Source organism: Lacerta agilis, chromosome 8 (assembly GCF_009819535.1).
Source record: "Lacerta agilis isolate rLacAgi1 chromosome 8, rLacAgi1.pri, whole genome shotgun sequence".
Taxonomy (NCBI): Eukaryota; Metazoa; Chordata; class Lepidosauria; order Squamata; family Lacertidae; genus Lacerta; species Lacerta agilis.
This window is the reverse complement of record NC_046319.1, coordinates 43,603,909-43,620,577: the sequence shown is the minus strand read 5'-3', so window position 1 is coordinate 43,620,577 and position 16,669 is coordinate 43,603,909. Positions and strand designations below refer to the sequence as shown.

The following is a 16,669-nucleotide window of genomic DNA, read 5'->3' as shown; positions in this document are numbered from 1 at the left end:
GTGAAATGTGTGGAATTTTCAATGTCTATCTTTTTTCCCCTTTTCTTTTTAAATATTCACATGAACCAGTTTGCTTCCAGTTGCTTGTGCTTGTACTAAAACACCAGTTCTTGGTTTATGAAGAAAATATAAAATGGTCCAATGCTAATTTCTTCCAGAAACACCCTCACCCTGCTACCATTCCCTTGCAACTCCCCCACTACTAATATCTCTTGTGTTTGTTTTTCAAAATGTACATTTCATTTAACATTGTGTATATATATTTATGTATATATATATATATATAGAACAAAGAATTCTAACCTTTTTTAATGGATACAATTTTGACGTTTCCCTTCTCTTTTACCAATAATCAATCTTAATAAATAAAAGCAGTAATGGACATCAATAAAATATTTATTTCAAGGATTAAACAAATAAATTTGTTCTTTAGCAATAAAACCAGCTTTTGTATATGAGTCCATCTTCTTTCACATATTTCCCTCCTTTTTCTTATAGAAGACAAAGTAGATGAAATGAGTGATCCTTCTAGAAAACAATCCATTTTGTTTTAAAAGTAGAGAAATTTAGTCTCTTCTCCACTTGAACATTTGCACAATGGTGGATTTTGAATCCTTTCACTGGAATAGATTAAGAACATGTGAATATTTTAAGGCTTGACAAAATGTTTGAAGATGATATTCAGTCTGTGGTTTTTGTGGCCAAGAATTACCCTATGTACAACTTACAGTCACTGCACAGTTGAGGCCAAAAGGGACTTTATCAATGCTTTTCTTAAAAATTCAGCATTGCAAAGAAGACCAGATATTGCTTTTAACATTCTTTTTTCCTGTTTTTGTGGTGGAATCTTTGTTGGCAATGTGGAAGCAAACCATTAGCTTTCAATGGACTATCAGAAGATGCTCTTCATAAGCAAAAATCCACAGAGGTCCATTATGTAGAAAAAGCACCTATCTTCTCCATTTCCTTTCCTTTCACGTACTGAAGGTGATCAAAGATCCAAACCTCCATCTTCAGAGTGGTCATGTGAATATAGAATATCCAAAGACTTCTAGACACTCTACGTACTTAACTTCACACTCCACAAGACTCAGACCTCCTAACATATACTTTTGATTTATGTACTTTTTTGGTTCAACATTACAATGTAGTTGATTTTATAAGATGACTGGCACTAAAGTTGCCCCTAAACAAAAAGCCACATTAGTCATAACTAACAGCAGTGGCCCTAGAATATTACATGATCGCTTAAGTCAAGAGTGAAAAAAAATAAAAGTTTGTAATCCACTGTCAAGTTTCTTTGTCACTTTCTCCCACTGAGTAAAGTTCCCCGAGTCTTTTAAAACGGGGTCCCCATTCGCTGAGGTAGTCAAAATTCTGATCTGAGTCTGATGTTGAAGACTCTAAGGAACTTAGAGAACCAGCTACTGAGCCTCTCCCCTCATACCCATAAATCTGAATCGAGTCATATGGAGGAGCTGTAGGGTCATTATCAGCTTCATGGAGCCTTACATTGATAAATTCGTCAACATCAACACCATTAGGAACAGGTGCCAGTCCCTGCCTCGGCATAAATTGAAGATCGGGTTTAATATCCTTGCGGGGCAAAAATCCATTTATTCCATCAGGGTTTTGTAAAGTTGCAATGTCAAATGCTTCTGTATCTTCCTCGCCACCTCCTTCGTCATCGTAACGGATGATGTTTTCCCTCACATCTTCATCGTCTTTGATAATAAGAGGCTCGTTTTTATGTCTCCTCAGTGTCACAAACAGCACCACAATGACTGTAAAGGAAATACCACAAGCTGATTAACCTTTGAAAGCAGTTCTTAACACAAACAAAATATTTCCTCAGAGGGTGAAAAGGTGCTTATATTTCTATGTTGGCGTGACTTGAAATTTGGATATTAGAACATGAGGTAAAATGAATTTGGGAGAGAAGGAAATTTGGGATCCCTGAAACTAGGGGTTAGGAAATTCAAGGAAAGGACTCGTTTTTGAAAAAAAGTTCTGAGAGGCACTTGCTAGTCTGAGCATCCCTGTCTTGCTCTGACTTTGATAGGATCCAGGTTTGGAAATGCATTTTGTCAGGAAGTGGTGCCAACTTTCAGGACAGCTATTCATCTGTATTCCCTGACTGATAGCTTATGTGATCAGTGACATAAAGCAATAAATTTTCAATATAGCCAAGTGGATCCAGTTCCTGATTAAGCAAGATTCTTGATTTGCCAACATGCAGTTCCAGCATCAACCTATGTACCCCAAAGCCAAATTTCCCCTTTAAATGGATCTGACAAGGCTTTTGTGGGATATCCAGCCTCATATAACCAAGAGTCTGAACTCTAATGCATGAAGGGGTTAAAACCATAGATTACACTCTCCTGTCAGGCTTAGGTAGGTCATTCCTCCTCACCTTGAGAGGAAGAGCTATCAATACTTTGTTCTTCCATTCCACCATTGGACCCTACCAGTAAGGAGATCTAATCTGGATGTTCCAAACTTAGACTGCATGGCTTAAGCAAGACATCTTTGTATTTCTATGCAGATAATTCAACAGCATTTACCATTTTGGAACCTAAGTTATAATGCCTGTGTTTTCTTGCTGCTGTATAGAAAAGCACATGAATCTGACAAACACTTTGAAATGTTTGTAAGTAAACAAATTTTAAGTTACCAAACATGTAATCTCTTTCTATGCTAAGGGAAGTGGGAAACTATGGAAGCAAACTTAAAATGAGATATTTAAAAGGTCTAACAACCTATATTTCCACACTTTACTTTGCTGCATGTTTTGTCATTTTAAAATCTCTGCTGGGCAATCTCACCAAACAGTACTTGCATCTAGGCATCCAAGGAATTCTCCTTTTTATTATACCACTAAGTATTTTATACTTTTAACCAAATACAGAACACAAAACCAAAAGCTTGCATGTTGTGTTGATGTAGGGTGAAAGGTAACTAAATTAATAACTAAATTCTACCTTTTTGAGGTTAGTATACATTTCAATAAAATTCATTAAATATTCAAGGCTATTGTCCAATGTGTTTCTTTGTGAAGTATTTTACTATCATTACTATCACTACTACTACCACCACTACAGCTAATAGTAATATTGTTGCAATTGCTTCTATTACAATCCCAATATGTAAGCACATATATGTGAACACAATAATCAACCCACACGATGTTTTAACAACCCATTTGCTGGGTAATAACTCATTGTGTGTGAGCTTTGCTGTCATTGACATCTACTCCCATGTGTGATGAAAAGAGCATTACTCAGCTATGAAATGGAGCAGCCCAACTTCAGATGCATTAATTCAAATTCAGCTTATTCCCAGATACGTGTGTTTGGAGCTAATGGTTTGCTCTGTCAATATCAGTTTCTTTCAGTTTATCATTTTTCCAACCTTAAGTTCAGTTCTCCACATTTCCACATCAGTTTGTATTTTTTAAGTCCTTGTGAAAACATTTTCAAGCAAATTTCTTCTAATATACACATTTTTAATGGAATTTCCAGAATATAAACATTTTTGCAAATTAATCTCCCCTAATAGAATGTATTGTGTATCTTATTTCAAAAAATACATGTATTTATATGCAACAATTTACTCTAGTATACATATTCTGGGCCCCATGACTGGCGAAGTGTAGAAGTGTAGATTTGGACAGATGCTTCAGTTTGCAAACTGTTTTGGAAAGTGCAAATTCACATTTAAATGCTAACTGAATTGAATTCCCACCCCATTCCTACTTTGGATACCCCCCAAACAAAGTTGCTACTAGCCCTGCAGTGCCCCCCCCTGAAAAAAACAGGTGCCAGTTCTCACCTTGAAGTAAGTGTTCATATTTTTAACCTTCCCAAAAGAGGTGCTGGTACTGCATGCCCTTGAGTACCCTCTGGGGCAAAAAGCACTGCCCTACAGGTCGTCGTAGTGGTGGTGTTTGTATTAGGCTTTGGTGTCTACCCTTCAGGGGAGCTAACAGCAACTTTAAGTGAAGAGTTGATATTGACAGGGGGGAAAGCATGAGGAAATGAGTTGAATATGCTCTCCACCAATGCTGCTGCTCCAGTAAAAATTAGATGCCTTCACAAGTATTCAAATGTAACCGGAAATGTGTCAGGTGATCTAATTATCTCTGTTTTGATTGTAATTGTGTTCTAAGCACTTGGGTACTATACAGGTTTACTGCCCATGACACCTTGCACAATGTTCTACTAATCATACAGAATGTAACCCTCCAACAATGTATAGTAACCTATCCAAACTTTCGAGTCTGGCCGATTAGCTAAGAAAAAACAGAGGGGTCATCTTCTCAATGGATACCCCGTAGGCTGTGATAATTTCACTAGGTCACCATTTGTGAAGAGTTGGCCTATGGCAGGAATAGTCAACATGGCACACTCCAAATGATGCTAGACTGGAACTCCCATAAACCCTAGCCAGCATGGTGAGTAGTCAAAGATAATGAGAGTTTTCTCCAAGAATATCTGGAGTGAATCATGTTGACTACCCTTGGCTTCTGGGAATATTTGATGTTATCCAAGTAAGTTTACTAAGAATAGATCCTTTTACAAATAATGGACCTAAGCTAGTGATTTCAATGAATCTACTAGCTACTTGCCTCTTTCATACCACATACTTTTCTTCCAAAAAAGTTTATCTATATTGTTTAGCAATTTATGAACCAGAAACATGTGAATCTTGCTTATGCTTAAACCACTGCTCCAGTTGTCTACTAAGACTGGTAGTGGCTTTCCAGGGTTTTCAGAGTGGGTCTACTATTAGAAACACAATGAATTGAAAATGGAGCTTTTGCAAGTAAAGCATATGCTCAACTGCTGAAAGATGCTCCTTTCCCATATGGAAGTCTTTCTGACCAGTAAATGAATACGTACCTAGAAGCAAAATGATGCAGGCAAGAATTGCTATTAAAGCTCCCATGCTGAGGCCAATAGGGAGCACATAGGCTTCAGCATTGCAGGACTGGGCAATACCCTCATTGCTGCATCCACAGACCTTAATGGTGAGGGTGCTGGTGCTGCTCATTGGGGGATTCCCACTGTCGCTGATAATGATAGGTAGAAAATAGACTTCTTGCTTTTGGCGGCTGAATCCATTATGTTTTGTTAGAATGTTAAGGGTGTTATCTGGAAAAGAAGGGGATAATCTATTTCAGATTAAGGCTGCAGAATGCAATGCTTTCTTTGATGAGGACCGAGCCAAATCTACTTACCTTATTTTGTGTTCATTTTCATAGTTTTACAAAAGTGCTTCTCCGTTTTGCCAGTTTATGGCATGTGATGTGAACAAATTGGTGTACCATCAGTGCTGCTCTTTGAATCATTCTCAACCTTCTTTTTTGTCCTTACCATCCTTAGCCTCATTTGGAGCTCTTTGGAAATTGGCAGGGATTGGGAACCTCAGGTCCAAGCCCCTCTATCAGGCCCTTGGGACTCTCTCTAGGTCACACCCCCTCTCCCCAGGCCACAAAATTCACTGAGCCATCTCCACACACTCACTGAGCGATTTTGTCTAGCTGAAATGGGTCATTGAACAGTGGTGGTGTCTCTTGCTTGCCTGGGTGAAGAGAGAGGTTATTTTCATGCAGAAACCTCTGACTGAGATATATCAAGGACTGCCTCCTGATTGTGGCTACCTATTTTTTGTTATTGTTGTTGGTTTTTGTTTTTGTTTTGTTTTTTGTCAACAGAAGCTTTTTCTACCCCCATTCCCGCCCAGAGGTACACTTGACTGGGTTGCAAGACAGGACTTTTAAAGTTGTGACACTCAGGTTACGAACCCCATCCTTAGAGGGTCTGGCTGCCTGCTTCTCTTAGGTGAGCTTAATTATGCTTTTTATGGCTGTTTTAAAACTGTCTTCTGTTGAGCTTGTTCAATTTATATAGTTTTCATAAGGCACATTTTTTTGGGAGTTGGGGTTAAGAGCCAAAACGTGTCTATAAAAGTTGGGAGGTTTCAACTGAATGTCAGGAGAAACATCATGGTAGTAAATGCAGTTTGGACAATGGAACCAATTACTTCTTGAGATTGGCAGGGCAGGTGTTCCCTTCCTTGTGGTCTTCAAACAAAAGGTGAACATTTATCTGCTGGGGATACCCTACCTATAGATTTCCTGCATCGAGCAGAGGGTTGGGGTGTCATCGCAACCAAATCATGCATTTAAGACACTTTTAAAACACATTTAAAGCACAAAGAATAATGAGAATGGTAGTTTAACCCTCAGAGAGCCTTTTGATGCAACAGCTTTAGCTATGGAACCTGGGCATACATACAGTTGACTGCCTAATCATTCCTTCTGTTTTTGCATACGTATTGAAGCTTGTTACCTTTTTCACAGTTCTTAGGCACAGTTGACATCATTAAAACGATCACCATTTAACTCTCACAATTGCTGAATTTACAGAGGCCTGTCTTCCATTTACTATGTAAAATATAGGCAGTGCTGCAGACACTGAAGTGAGGTAAATGTTGGCTTTATTTAATGACACCCACTGTGTGTTAGCAGTAAATCAAATAACTAAGAACCACACAGGTAATTACTGAATTCAACTCTCCTGCAAGATGTATGAGATCTTTCTATTACATTAGGTAACCCTAGATTACTGGCACCCGGCATCTCACCCAACTCTCTCCTCTTATTAGCAGTTGTGTGTATGCCAGGCAGCACTTCAAAAATGTAACAAGGTTTGATTTATTTGCTTACTTAACAAGTCTTCAGGGCACTTTATTGCTTTACTCAGAAGGCTATTTTGAATCCTGCTGCCATGGATGTCCTTGGGTTTATGCTGATTTGGATTCATTTGATACATTTCTTCAAATAAAAAGTAGCAGGGAGTTAATCGAAATAATGTTTTGCTAGACCTACAGCAGATCCTGGTTTTCCTAAAGGTTTCCCCCATTCGCTTACTTAACAATTCATCAAAGTTTTAAACTGATTTATTCAGAGAGAAAAAATATTTTGAATCCTGCTGCCATGAAAGTGCTTGGATTTATGCGGATTCAGATGAATTTGATACATTTATCCAATAAAAAACAACAGCTAGTTAATAGAAATAATATTCCACCAGACCTAAAAGAGATCCTGGTTTTCCTATAGAAAGAGCAATAATGTTCTGGGCAAAGGTCCAATAAACAGCTTCTGTTTTCTAAGTATTCAATTCATTAATCATTTCAACTTCCATTTATTGTTCTCCCATTTCTCTCGTATTCCAGTTAAACAATAACAATATTGAAAAACAGTTATAGAACTGGAGCATACATAATGTACTGCTGCTCACATTGTTTTCAGAACCTTTTCTTTTTTCTCTTACTTTCATTATTACAAATGTTGCTTGCACACCACTTAGATGGGGCAGATTTGCCCCACCCCATAAGAGAGGAAGACTAGAACAGTGAGGTACTAGTCTTTCCCTTTAAAAATTACTGCTATGTTAAGGCTTCTTCTTCCAACCCATGATTCCCCATGTGACTCACAGTGATAGTAGTTAGGACCAGAAGTAGCAAGTTTAAATAAACACTGAAGATTTAAAATCATGGGGAACAATCAAAAATTGGGGAAAATCTCAATTCTATAGTCACATGCCTTTTTTAAGGTATGGGGAAAGGCTTCCATGGGTAAACTGACAAAATGAGTAAAAGAAGACAGATTAATAAATGAAAAGTTTGTAGGGAATTGAATTATCAATAACTGGAATGAAAAAGTTCAAGAATCATTCCATCCACTTAGGGTGGGAGGATCAAACCATAAGCAAATTTTGGGATGGTGCATTCCACAGGAATTCTAAAATTTCTAAAATTGTGAATATTACAGTGGTTAAAGATCCAGGCTTAGTCTTGCTATCACCCCCCCCCCCCAGCAAATAAATAGATTTTCTTTAAGCCATTAACAATCCATTTCCTGACAGCAGCCTGGATGGAAAACACATTCTTATGGAGAAGTGATCATTTGTTAACTATACAAAGTGGTATGATAGGGTTTGGAAGGCTGTGCTTGTAGATGAACTATCACAACATTGCAAAGCAATCAGAGGGGACATTACCAGAGAAAAATATTATGATGACTAGGTCCCCTTCATTTCTTTCATTAATTCCTCACCAGAATAACTTAGACCATATTTTCTTTTTGAAGAAGTATGTTTTCCTGAACTTTATACTGACTCTCTCCAAGGTTTAAGGAAGGTTCTTGTTCAGTTTGCAAGTCTGCTATTGTAATCAATCCAATGTGTTTGACGTTTATATTCTTTCCAAAGTATGTAATGAGTATGCATGATGGTTCACCTATTCATTCCCCCCCAAAACATTATCTTTAGAATGCTTTGATAAATCGGGTCCTCCCTTAAGGAAGGCATGTATTGCGGTGAGACCTGGTGACCAAACCCGTGCTGTGGGTGGGTTTGATTGACAGCCACAACACCCAGTCGGTAGGTCCCTTGATGCAGGGAGCAATCTGACCAATGGGATGCAAGCTAAACAGATCAAGGGACCTATATATAACCATGCATGTGACCCTGAGCTTCCTCTTTTCAGCGTGTGCACCAGAACACCTGCTCACCTCTCCCTACTTTTAGGGCTTGTGCGCTTGACCTTGCTATGCCGTCGTGTGTCATCTGTCGTTGGGACAGGGGCACAGCAGGAATTTTCCCCATTTGGCTGATTGGCTGTTGCTATTTGGGTTTCGCCTGCAGCGTTGCAAATCGTCACAACTTGTAAGGTTGCCTATAGGCTCTGGTTCAGGTGATAGGGCTGGCAGAAGGCTCTCGCCAGCCATATGTGAAGGGTATTCCGTTAAAGGAATCCAGGGACTCAGTGGTTTGGTCAACCCCTGAGGGGGTTGTGCCTGTGCCAGAGTCTGGGGGGACATTTGGGTGGTGGATAGAGCATGTCCCCGGCTTTCTGCTTTCCAGGTGTTCACCCTTGGCTGACCTATGCTGGAACCCTGGGTCAGCGCTACCTTCAAGGGTTCAGGGAGATAGAAGAACCAGAACCTATGCAACCACTCACTTTCTCTAATCAATAAAGTTGTGGCCTAAATTCTGCCAAAAACTAAACCAAAATTTGAGTCCTGTCTGAATTTATTTGGGGGTAAGGTTAAAAGGTCTGAACATGCAATTTTATTTCAGTTTGTTTCTTTAATGTTTTTACTCATTTCTTTATCTTTCTTTCTATTGTTTTTGTCTCTTTGTTATCTTTCCTTTCCCCTTTTTGCTTTGTTCTTGCTTTTGTTTTGTTCTGCTTTTTGTGTTTGTTTGTTTGTTTGTTTGTTTTTAATTATCTACTCAGAGTTAATGATGGGTTTGCATACAGATGAAGGTGATGGATGGTTGGTGTCAGGGCCGGATTTAGGTTTGATGAGGCCCTAAACTACTGAAGGTAATGGGGCCCTTTATATGTCCAGCTGTCCTTTGTCAACAACAAATTGTCACTGTTTCTTGTGTTGAATATGTGCTATATGGTAATTTATGGACCTAATAGGTATCTAAAGCCATTTTATTTGTTTTTTATCTTATATTTTGGAAATGTACATCCAGTTGTTTTTTTCCCCTTTAATTTTTTGGGGACCCCCCAATAGAGTGGGGCCCTAAGCTACAGTTTGTTAAACTTATACGTAAATCTGGCACTGGATGGTATGAAAGGCTGGGAAGGGAAAATCTCCCAGGGATGGAGAAGAAAGAGAAGCTCCCAGGGGAGAGAGAGGACTGTGAGAGAAGACTCTGTGTTCTTCTTTTGCTCTTCTTTTGTTTTTGTTTTGATTAGTTTGCTTCTTATTGTATTGTATTATAAAAGGTCTTAATAAAATCTTACTTTAAAAACTCAAGAAAACAGGGAATGACCACATGGGAAGAAAGATCCAGGCAAAACTGATACATACATGAGAAACAGTTCAGTTATGTTATGGAATTCAGTGAAGTTACTCTTGGGATGACACATAATTCATTTTTTTCCTGTTGACAACAGCTGTATTTTTTTATTGGTACAATAACCTGAAGGGGCTAATGTAAAGTACTCCCTCCGCTAACTCACCTAAGTAGTTATGTATGTAAGCTCTGATCCATCTTGTCTCTAAGAGACAGAGTTCTATTCAAATTCACTTAGCATGCAGCCTGGTTTACAACCTATTTAATTCTGAGAACTATTATTAAATTTCTGAGTATTATTTAGGAAAGTCAACACAAACTGTTTTATTTTTCTCTGCAGGGCTCCACCTGGGCCATAGGTCTTATCCCAATCAAGCCCCAGAAGATAAGGGTAGGTGACTGAACCAGCAGATTAAGATTCATTTAGGGCTGGGCAAATCTGTGAATTTTGGATTCTTTCTGCTTCTCATTTTTATTATCTTTAGTTATCCATATCAGTAGGTTATGTAATACAGTGGTACCTCTTGTTACGAACTTAATTCGTTCCAGAGGTCCGTTGTTAAGCTGAACCCCTTCTTATCCTGAGGTGCGCTTTCACTAATGGGGCCTCCCGCTGTGCACGCCGGAGTTGTGCGATTTCCATTCGCATCCTGGGGCAAAGTTTGAAACCAGAAGCATTCGTAACCAGAGGTACCACTGTACACATTATTAATTAATTGTGTAACTTACTTAATTTTGCTAGAATGGAAATTGACTTGAATACTGTAGTTTTGTGCAGAAGACAGACAGTAGTGGAACAGAAACTGTGCTGCATGTGGTGGAACAGAAAACAACCATTTCTCAGATTCATACACTAAGTTCTACTTCAGTGTTGCAAGGTGCTATCCATAGAAGTCTTCCTTTTACTGAGTTCTGCAATTTGAAACTTTCAAGCAACCCAGACTTCCTGTTTAGCAATAAAATCACTTAATCTGGTTTACTTTTGTTTCCCAGTAGAGAGCTTAAAAAAAAAAAAAAAAAAAAAACAACCTTAGAAGCTCAGAAAACAGCAGGCAGCTTCTACAGGAGCAGACACCAAGGCTACTGCATGAATTAGCTTGGAAACAGGTGCTTGAGAGGGTGCTCTCTGCTCATCTCCCCAATTAACCTGCTGATCCTTTATTTTCATGCTTTTCATGTCATTTACTTAACCATCCCTTGGTTAACAAAACAAAGCACACTTTGCTTTATGATCTATTCTTATGAGTTCTAAGTTAAATTGCCTTCCATGCCTTTCATGTACATATGCATGGATTTAAAACAACATCAACAACATCATTACATCACAAACCAATGGAGGCTGGTTATTAGGGTGAAGATGGCACTGCCCCACTAACCTCAGTCTGCCCTCAGTTAGCTCCCACCTGTCTGTCTTCTTACAACCAATCCGAGGAGAACTTCTACATGCCAGCTTCCTCCTCTACACTGGAGGTTAATTAATTAATTCATGAATTGCCTCTCTAAGCTCTAATTTGGTAATTAAGTATGCCTTAGGCCTCTTAAAACATGCTTTTATTCGTGTGGCTTTTGCTTCCTCCTCAGTGGCTCACACCGCATTCCAGATTTAGCAACTAAAATGTTGTCCCAAGATTTACAGATCACAGGGACGACACTTTGTGCCCTTGGGAGGTTTTAAAAAGTGTGGCATGCAAGCAGATATAAAAATGAATCATATGAGTGGAATACTTTATGCATCCTTGGACTAGCATGAGAGCAGTCTTGGAAACAGCAAGCCCATGTGAGTAAAGGTGTGCAAACAGGGGACCCAAGCAGGTCTGAAACAAGACATGTTGCTTTCCAAGGCAAAGAACAAGATGGTGGGCCTACCCATTCCATGTAAAAGAATTCAATTGCACTGGTGGTTAGAGCTTCAAGACTGGTGATGGGAGAGCATCCTCCAGTACACTGGAGACAGCGAAACAGATTTTGGGGGGTGGGGGGCAGAAGACGCCGTGTGGCAATAAAAGGAAATGACAGGGAGGTATTTGAGGAAGAGTTGTGGCTGTTGTTCTCCAATATCTGCAGCTTGAAGCCATTGATTCACTCTGCCTGATGGTTCTGGGCCTTAGCATCAGACCATAATTATAATTTAGAACTTTTCAAGTCCACAAGTCAGTTTACACTGAAGTGTCCTTTTGTGTGTGTACCTGATATTTCTTTAATTCACTGTACTGCCTTTAATATTTAGAGATCTGTAGATTTCCCTGCTGTGTAACCTTCTACCTAGCTTGCTACTTTTTCTGCCTTTCTCTTTCTTTTCATTTTTTAAAAATGTTCTTAGAAAGATCAAATCATTAATGGCATTAAAGACTGTACTATAAATTATCTGTGCTGGATTTGTTACTTCTGAACAGAAAGAAAGTTGTTTTTTAATTGCAAACTTTGCAGCTGGAAATCTCAAGGGCTGTGATGAAGTACATTTCTTTACATATGGGAAAAAGTTAGACAACATGAAATGAAAATAGTTATATCTGGGGGGCCTTCTGTGTACATGCTTAGGAACTGAGTTATTCCTCCACCTAATGAGCTAATAGCTGAAATGAAATGTGAACTGAGGGCTTTCTGGATCACAGGCCACAGTGTATTCTTTCAATTTTATAAATGAAAAACAACCACAGAACATCCATACAAACAAAGGTGAGATCAGATTATTTTGATTCATGTGTGTCAAACTATATCGAGTGGAGAATCAATGATATCTAAAGAACAACAGTACTGCAGTCCATAATATTCGTTAATAAAGAGGCATCAACCCAATCAGTGCTATTTTTTCTAGAAAAAGAGATGCTGGAACCCACTCAACTTTCTGACAGTAAGAGCTGTTTTATACATGAACAGACTCCCAAGAGAGGGGTTAGACTCTGCTTCCTTGGAGATTTTTAAGCAGAGGTTGGATGACCATCTATCATGGATGCATTAGTTAGGATTCCTGCATTGCAGAGGGTTGGACTAGATGACCCTAGGGACCCTTCCAATTCCACAATTCTGATTGTATGGCTACACTGACCAGCAGTTATTACCTGTATCACAGGATGAGCAGGCACACAGATCACCTGGTTAGGTCACTGTCTACTACCCAATGGTGAGGTGTACTATATTCCCATTATTTTATTTATTTCACAAAATTAATATACCTCATGATTATAGAGAAAACCTTAAAGTAGTTAGAAATTATTTTAACGAATACAAAATATGCATAGATAAATTAGAATTAGGGTTAATTAGCATCCCATGTTGACCCTGACGATGCTGGAAACAACATGGATGCATGGTGAACAGGTTGGCACTCCCTCCCCTGCATGCACTGCATTGGATTGGGGAAGAAGATTAACGTAATCAAATCTGATTCAAGGTAAATATTGCCTGAATTGTATCTGCATCTCACAAATTGCTTATTACATGAGGCTTACTCCATAACTGTGTCCACTTTTTTACGTTTGTCCACTTGAATGCATCACTAAGGTGAAGAACCTATGGTTTGCCTGAATGATGTACTGCTTTTTTGAACAACAGAAGCAGAAACAAAAAGTTAGGCAACCAAACAGATCAGAGTACTTTAGGTTCAACAAAGCAAAGTCACGCAGATCATGCACGATATTCTTTTTACGAGAAAGATTTTTACATAAGCCTAACAATAAAGACAAAAATTTCCTGTTTAGCCAGAAGGCTTATTAAAATAATTGGTAAATAAATTATGCAGCTTTATGATATTTTGAGGCTGATTTACAATAACCAAGCTGTATGTGTGCAGACACATTCATGGATAATTCAAAGTGATCTGCTTTCCATGAACATCAAAAATTTGCAGTGTGTGTTCTGGAAACCAAATGAATGGCTGCTATCAAATTTCATATTAGATATCTGCAAGTTGTTGTTTTTAATAAAAGGTCTAAAACTGCAGCTCACCAATCATCTTACACCTCTTACATCATAATATGCCACATTTCAAACCAACATGACTGTGCAACATAGATTTAGTGAGCTTTGATGTGACAGCCAATGTCTCTTTCTGGGAGATTGTTTTATTGGACCTAAATGTCAAATGGTGACAGTTAGTTGCTAAAGAGAATCCAAAGGCTGCCCCCACCCCACCCCACCCCCCCAATTTATCTGTCATAGGGGAAATAATAGTTTTAAGCACACAAACTAAACCTATTTATTTCCGGGAAATTGTGATACCCCATTACCTCCAGTAAGAGTTCTGAATAGTGAGCACTTATAAGGAATGCTATTCTGCAAGTGTCAGAAGGACCTATTGGACAATGCCTGTGTAATCAGAAGTGACTAACAACAAAACATCTTCCCTGTGTCTCTGCCATTAAAAATATATAAATATAATTACACACACACACACACACACACACACACACACACAATATAATTTTATTGTCTGCTTTTCTTTGGAGGTTGAGTATCTTGGATCTGGGCCACTCAGGCATGACACCATTCACAATGTTCTTTTAAAACAAATTAAAAACTAGGTACAATGTGAGAAAGGTCATACACTGATATCTGAAGCAATGTTTCCCCTCTCAAAGTATTCAGAGCACAGAAAGGTAAGCTACCCTACCCCCTTGTGGTAAACTGGCAACTTACCAGAAAGGTGAATGGAGGCAAAATTCAAGCAAAATAAGTTTCTTTGAGAACTGTTAGCTCAGTTTTCTAGAATCATAGAACTGTAGCATTTGAAAGGTCCCCAAAAGCCATCTAGTTCAACCCCCTACAATCCAGGAATAACAGCTAAATAATCCCTGAAAGACCTGGTTAAAAACTTCTAATGAAGGAGAGTCCACCACCTTTTGAGGTAGTCCGTTCCACCTCTGAGCAGCTCTTACCATCAGAAAGCTCTTCCTAATTTTTAGTTGGAATCTCCTTTCTTGAGATTCCTTTCCTTAAGCTTTAGTTATGAACAACAACAAGCAATTCCTGTTGCAATCCTATGATCACTGAGAAGGCATCCTAGAGGTATTAGGGATCTTCCTCTCAGTTCTGGAGAAAAGTTCCACAGGCGGATAAGGTCTGCCCTGGCAGCGTCCTTGTTGTCTCCATGAAACACTCCATAACATCCCCATCAGTTAATGGGGAGGAGGAGTGTGTTGAAGTGATTAAGGGAGGCTCTGAATCTGCAAGATCCGAAGACTTTCTATTTCCCTAATATGTCCCCAGTAAGAGAAAGAAAAGACACCACCCAAGGAGCTGGTGTAGTTATTTTCCTTCCAACCTCACCCCTACCTTCAACCCTGGCTGACACTTTGCATCTGGCTATTCTTCCACCATCAGTTCTCCCTCCCCACCCCATTATGCTATCTTTGCCCACAAAGGCAGAAAGCAACCTGTGTTGAGAAAATCACTATAGCAAACATAGGGATCACGCCTTCTGATCCATGACTATGTCAATGTCGTTTTATTCATAAATCCATTCCACCACATCTGTGCATGTGATGATGATGATGATGATGATGTGTGTACTTCAATAGTATCTTATCACAAAGTAAAACTTTTCTCTCAATGTATGCATCTCTAAATTATTTATTCTAAAATTTGTATGTATTTATTTATTTTACACATTTTGGTGTGTTCTTTTTGCCAGGGCAGGGGGATTATATCACAAAATTCAGTGATATTTATAATTTGAAAGACATTCACATTCTGATCCTATTATTATTAATAACCATCTATACAAACATTACACTCAATATGCCAGCAAGTTTGGAAAACTCAGCAGTGGCCAGAGGACTGGAGAAGATCAGTTTACATCCCGATCCCAAAGAAGGGCAGTGCCAAAGAATGCTCTAACTACCGCACAATTGCGCTCATTTCACACACTAGCAAGGTTATGCTTAAAATTGTACAAGGCAGGCTTAAGCAGTATGTGGACCGAGAACTCCCAGAAGTGCAAGCTGGATTTCAAAGGGGCAGAGGAACCAGAGACCAAATTGTGAACATGCGCTGGATTATGGAGAAAGCTAGAGTTCCAGATAAACATTTACTTCTGCTTCATTGACTACGCTAAAGCATTTGACTGTGTTGACCACAGCAAACTATGGCAAGTTCTTAAAGAAATGGGAGTGCCGGATCACCTCATTTGTCTCTTGAGAAATCTCTATGTGGGACAAGAAGCTACAGTGAGAACTGGATATGGAACAACTGATTGGTTCAAAATTGGGAAAGGAGTACGACAAGGCTGTATATTGTCTCCCTGCTTATTTAAATTATATGCAGAATTCATCATGCGGAAGGCTGGACTGGATGAATCCCAAACCGGAATTAAGATTGCCGGAAGAAATATCAACAACCTCAGATATGCTGATGACACAACCTTGATGGCAGAAAGTGAGGAGGAATTAAAGAACCTTTTAATGAGGGTGAAAGAGGAGAGCACAAAATATGGTCTGAAGCTCAACATCAAAAAAACTAAGATCATGGCCACTGGTCCCATCACCTCCTGGCAAATAGAAGGGGAAGAAATGGAGGCAGTGAGAGATTTTACCTTCTTGGGCTCCATGATCACTGCAGATGGTGACAGCAGTCACAAAATTAAAAGACGCCTGCTTCTTGGAAGAAAGCAATGACAAACCTAGACAGCATCTTAAAAAGCAGAGACATCACCTTGCCGACAAAGGTCCGTATAGTTAAAGCTATTGTTTTCCCAGTAGAAATGTATGGAAGTGAGAGCTGGACCATAAAGAAGGCTGATCGCCGAAGAATTGATGCTTTTGAATTATGCTGCTGGAGGAGACTCTTGAGAG

The 16,669-nt window shown here is 39.1% G+C and overlaps 1 protein-coding gene across 3 annotated transcripts in view; it reads right to left on the bottom strand.

The window, feature by feature from the left end:
- Nucleotides 1-375: 375 nt before the first annotated feature.
- The window catches only part of CDH8 (cadherin 8), a 236,931-nt gene continuing 220,637 nt past the window's right edge, over nucleotides 376-16,669 (bottom strand). For all 3 annotated transcript variants that reach the window (XM_033157166.1, XM_033157167.1, XM_033157168.1), the window contains 2 exons: nucleotides 4,902-5,153; nucleotides 376-1,784 (listed from right to left, as the gene is read on the bottom strand). In XM_033157166.1, the coding sequence (XP_033013057.1) occupies nucleotides 1,291-1,784; nucleotides 4,902-5,153 (746 nt within the window). In that variant the 3' untranslated portion in view covers nucleotides 376-1,290. The remainder of the gene's footprint in view (nucleotides 1,785-4,901; nucleotides 5,154-16,669) is intronic.